Source organism: Sesamum indicum, linkage group LG1 (assembly GCF_026168435.1).
Source record: "Sesamum indicum cultivar Baizhima isolate 11 linkage group LG1, ASM2616843v1, whole genome shotgun sequence".
Taxonomy (NCBI): domain Eukaryota; kingdom Viridiplantae; phylum Streptophyta; class Magnoliopsida; order Lamiales; family Pedaliaceae; genus Sesamum; species Sesamum indicum.
In genome coordinates this window covers 12112639-12117312 of record NC_142657.1, presented here as the reverse complement: position 1 = coordinate 12117312, position 4674 = coordinate 12112639, and the positions used below count along the sequence as shown (strand labels likewise).

The window sequence follows — 4674 nt, the reverse complement described above, 5'->3', positions numbered from 1 at the left end:
TTAACATTCAACAAGTTCTTATGACAATAGCGTACAAACAAGCTATAGTAGTCTTAAACATGAAAGAAACGAACAATTTATGGATCGTACGATCACACTAACTAGAACAAACAAATTCCAGACCATATGTAGTGGAACTGACTCTGGAAAGCCTATCCTGCTACTCCCTGCTAGCTAGGGTTGCCAATTATGGAACACCCCCACATACTATGATCATCATCACTCTTAATTACAACCTCAACTTTTACCACATTTTGACAAATCTTTAATTGCCCACAGATGCAAACAACTGAGAAAGCTGATGACAACTACTTTGCATTATTACACTACTGGACACACACGCCAATAATTAATTGAACCCCACCATCAAAACCCTAAATTAAACCTAATTCACCATATATATGTATAGCACAACGTAGTACCCCCCAAACAATTAAATTCCTTAATTTTCCAAATTTGGAATCAGATCCAGATGAATTCTCCAACCCTTGTCCCCCTTAATTATAAAAGATTGATCATTAAGACTTATCACCAAACAGGTAACCTAGAGATGAGTCTCCGCCTGGTGCAGACGTAACCTTTGTCGATGGACGACCCTGTTTATCGTAACAAATCAAAAGTATTTTTCATTATACAGATATTTTAAATCAAACTATAGTGATATTTAACGTAAATAAAACATTTCAAATGAATATGGATATATATATATATATGTACTTACAGTAATGAAGTTCCCAGAGTTTTGGCCTTGGACCCTATTATAGTTGTTGGATACCTTACTGATTTTATCTGGAGAAGGGGGTGGAGGAGTCTCCGGTGGCTTCTCGCTGCCCATATCGATACCGTATGGCGGTGTATAAGGCGGCAGAGTTGGTGGCGCCTCCTTTTTCTGCTTGTTATCGGAGCCGAAGAGATACCCTAAGGAACTCTGCCCACCTCCGGAACTTCCACCTCTTTTCATAATGCTGATTCTTGGCAGAGGGGGGTGGGGGTGGGGGAGGAAGAATATGTGGATGATGAATTGACAAAGTGCAGGGCGAAATGGCGAGAGGGTGATGAGATATATATACTACTAGAATGGAAAGTGATGGGATGTGGATTGATTTTCTGTCATGAACTGTTAATAATTTAAGAGAGTGCAATAGTGATAAATTTGGTATGTTGTTAAGAAGAATCCTAGGAGATTATTCCCTAGTTTTGCCTAAACTTATAATTAATATTCTTGGATGAAGTAGACAACTAATTACTTAGAGAGCTTTAGAGATTTGCATTAGGGCTGACGTCATCTTGCACATCATTAATTATGTCCACTTGAAAATAATTAATAAATATAAGTCATCTATATATGTAGAATTGCTCCTTGTTGCTTTTAGAATAATTAGTTTATAATATATAAGGAAAATTGATTTATTAGAACGTAAGTGTCTTCTTTGGAGCAAATGAAAAATAAGCCTCATATCAGTAATAAATGTAAGAGGTATTTAGTCGCTTTTGGCGAAAACACTCCAATGATCAAGTTAAAAATAATTATAAAGTTATATGGTCGAAGCTAAGAAGATAAAAGTCAAAATAATGCAGTCTACTTGAGTGTGTAACGTTTGAGGTATTTATAGCCTTTGTCTATTGCACGGTCAACAATACCAGCCCCTCAGGATGGTGCCACGTACGTGTTGCAATATGGAGGGCCTAGATGATGGGTCATGGGATCAGGTCAGATACACCCGAACCGACCCATTCTTCCTGCACGAGGTACTTTTGAGCTTGTTTGAGGGTATATATATATATATATATATATATATATACACTAAAATGAAGAATGGTTTGAAGTTAGCCATCAAAGTATTCTTTGTTGGAAAAATTTTAGTTTTGATTAATTGAAACAATCATTTTGAAATATAGCAATCGGATTTAGAAATCAAAAGCAATAATAGTCATGTTGGAACAAATAAAATATAACAATTAGAAATGCAAGTAAATTAAATACTAAACTTACAATGAGAATTGTAGCATAACAATTCTCTGTCCAATCGTAATCGTAAGATTTAATCAAATCACAGAATTCACTGTTTGCCTTGAAAAAAATATACATCCTGTATCAGTAGTGCACCGAATACAATGTAATTTCTTCCGAATAGGACGACAGTTCTTTCAATTTTAGCACTATATCGAAGAACTTCTCGATCAAACACTCAAAAATTTGTTATTGAAAATTAAGCTAAAATCTCTACAAATTTGAGAGAGGGAGAGAGAGAGAGAAGAGAATTGTGGGAGAGGTGTGGTGTGCTTCAGCCTTTTATAGGTATTTTCAAGCACACCATCATTGCAGCATTAACACCTAGCTAGTAATGACATTTGATTACCAAATGTAACAACCCAATGGCTAGCAGTAGCTGAAAAAATTTCCTTTGAAAATCCAAAATTCTAATCGATGGGTTTCTCATTACAACAATCCCCTACAAATTCATAGATTTGAACTCAAGTTTCTGTAGCCTGCTTTCAACAATGGTACCTTTTGATTTGAATCATTATCTAAATTATCTAACTTCAGCTATCAGCAGGTCAAATGGAACTAAGCCTTGATTTTGAGCTTGTGAGTTTGATAACGTCTGTCAGTAACAACAAGCCACCGACTTTGTGCTGATCTTTAGTGTTGACACTTAGGCTATGTGTCTTTATCCTGTTTATGAATGTTTTCAAGAATAACTCAATTCTTTAGTTGCAGCCAAACAACTACATTCACTTAGTTGGGCGTCTCTAAGGATGAATTACTAGCATCTCCTCTAAAAGACTTGACTCCACTTAGAGTTAGACTCTTACTATACTTGCAGTATCAGCACCTTCCAGAATTACAGGAGACAGACTCCAAATACAAAGTATCAGTCTATTTTGATGCCTTGACATATCCTACGACTTGTTAATACCACATTGAACCTTTTTTTTTGATATCTCCAGTTAGAAGGTTGGGTTGCAATCATAATTACATCATTGATGGTTTTCAATCCCATCCTCAATCTTAATTTATTTACTTGTAACAAATCCAATCCTTTCGTCAAAGGATCAATTACATTGTCCTTTGTTCCCAAAAGTCAATACCAATCACTCTGTCCGACACTAATGCCTTTATAGAATTTAATCTAACTTGGATGTGACGTTTGATTTTTTTGTTGTATTTACGACTCCTCACCTTTGCAATTGTAGTTTGACTATCACAATATAGGTGGAAGAAGCTGGCTTACAATGGAAAGTTGTGATAACAACCCATATAACCCTTTTGTCTCGGTACCAGTCGTATCCAATGCACATAACTCGAGTCCAAAAGTAGACTGGATTATCAAAGTCTGTTTTGCAAACCTTCAGGAGACTGCGCCCTGATCTAAGGTAAAGACATATCTTTAACACCCATTACTCATGGAGTTTTTGGCTATCCAGCTAGCATCACTATATTCCTAAAAAATAGTAGGACATCTATCATAATGTATGGAGTGACACCGAACCCTTCAGGTACCTTAGTACCCTATCTAAAGCACCCCAATGGATTCTGTTAGGACAACTAATGTATCTAGCCAGCTTAGAGACAGAAAAGGATATATCCGGTTTCGTGTCATTCGCTAGATACTGTAAACTCCCAATAATTTGATAATACCTTAGTTGTGAAACCGAAACACTACTTTCATTTTTTATATAAAGTTATAGAAGAATCATAAGGCGTCTTAGCAGTTTTTTTGTTTTGATAACCTAATTTCTCAATTATCATTTCAACATAGTGAGATTGAGAAATGGTTATCCCATCAGTTGAACAAATCAACTTTATGCCAAGGATTACATCAGCCTCACCAATATCCTTTATTTCAAACTTATTCTTTAAAAATGGCTTGGTTTCAGTTATAATGACATGATCTTATTAAAAGAATATCATCTACGTACATGCATAAAATAATTATTTTATCTCCTTTAACTTTACAGTATATGCACTTATTATTCTCATTTATAGTGAAGCCAAACAGAAGAATAATTTGTCAAACTTTTCATGCCACTGTTTGGGTGCTTGTTTAAGTCCATAGATAGACTTAACAAGTTTACAAACTTTGCACTCGCTACCATGAGCTACAAATTCCTCAGGTCGATCCATGTATATTTCCTCCTCAAGTTCACCATACAAGAAGGTTATTTTCACATTCATCTGGTGAATTGGGAGGTTATATACCGAAACTAGTGTTATAAACACCCATTCTGTAGTCAACCGAGCTACTGGAGAATAGCTATCCAAGTAGTCTATTCCCTCTTTTTGTTTAAAATCCTTAGTCACCAATCTGGCTTTAAACTTATCGATAGTCCCGTCAGGTTTCAATTTATTAAAGATTCACTTACACCTAATAGTAGTACACCCTGGAGGGAGATTAACTAGCACCTATGTTCTGTTAGAAACAATGAAGTCCATCTCACATTTGAAAGCTCTTTCCATTGCTTAGCAACCTAAGAAGCTATAGCGTCTTCGAAAGTTACTAGATCGTCCTCGACATTGTAACAAAGTCACATTAAAAAATCCTTGACAACCTTAGCTCTCTTACTCCGTTTGGGTTCATCTGACTCCTCATGAGTTAATTAGTACTACTAGGATTAACCCACACATTAAATATCTTTTTCACATATTTAGGAATAGATATGGAGGCAAGT

At 35.7% G+C, this 4674-nt stretch overlaps 1 protein-coding gene across 1 annotated transcript; it reads right to left on the bottom strand.

Moving 5' to 3' along the window:
- On the bottom strand, nucleotides 1-1037 carry SP1L5 (SPIRAL1-like5). The gene is made up of 2 exons (XM_011075877.3): nucleotides 722-1037; nucleotides 1-596 (listed from the first exon to the last, which is right to left on the bottom strand). The coding sequence occupies exons 1-2, from the start codon at nucleotides 959-961 to the stop codon at nucleotides 519-521; spliced, it is 318 nt and encodes a 105-aa protein (XP_011074179.1). The 5' UTR covers nucleotides 962-1037; the 3' UTR covers nucleotides 1-518.
- Between the last annotated feature and the right edge of the window lie 3637 nt (nucleotides 1038-4674).

Excerpts from the sequence above, each read along its gene's own strand:
- SP1L5 (XM_011075877.3), bottom strand. The coding sequence starts at position 961 with ATGAAAAGAGGTGGAAGTTCCGGAGGTGGGCAGAGTTCCTTAGGGTAT. Across the intron at positions 597-721 it reads ACTCTGGGAACTTCATTACT|GGTCGTCCATCGACAAAGGT; the intron begins GTAAGTACATAT and ends TACGATAAACAG.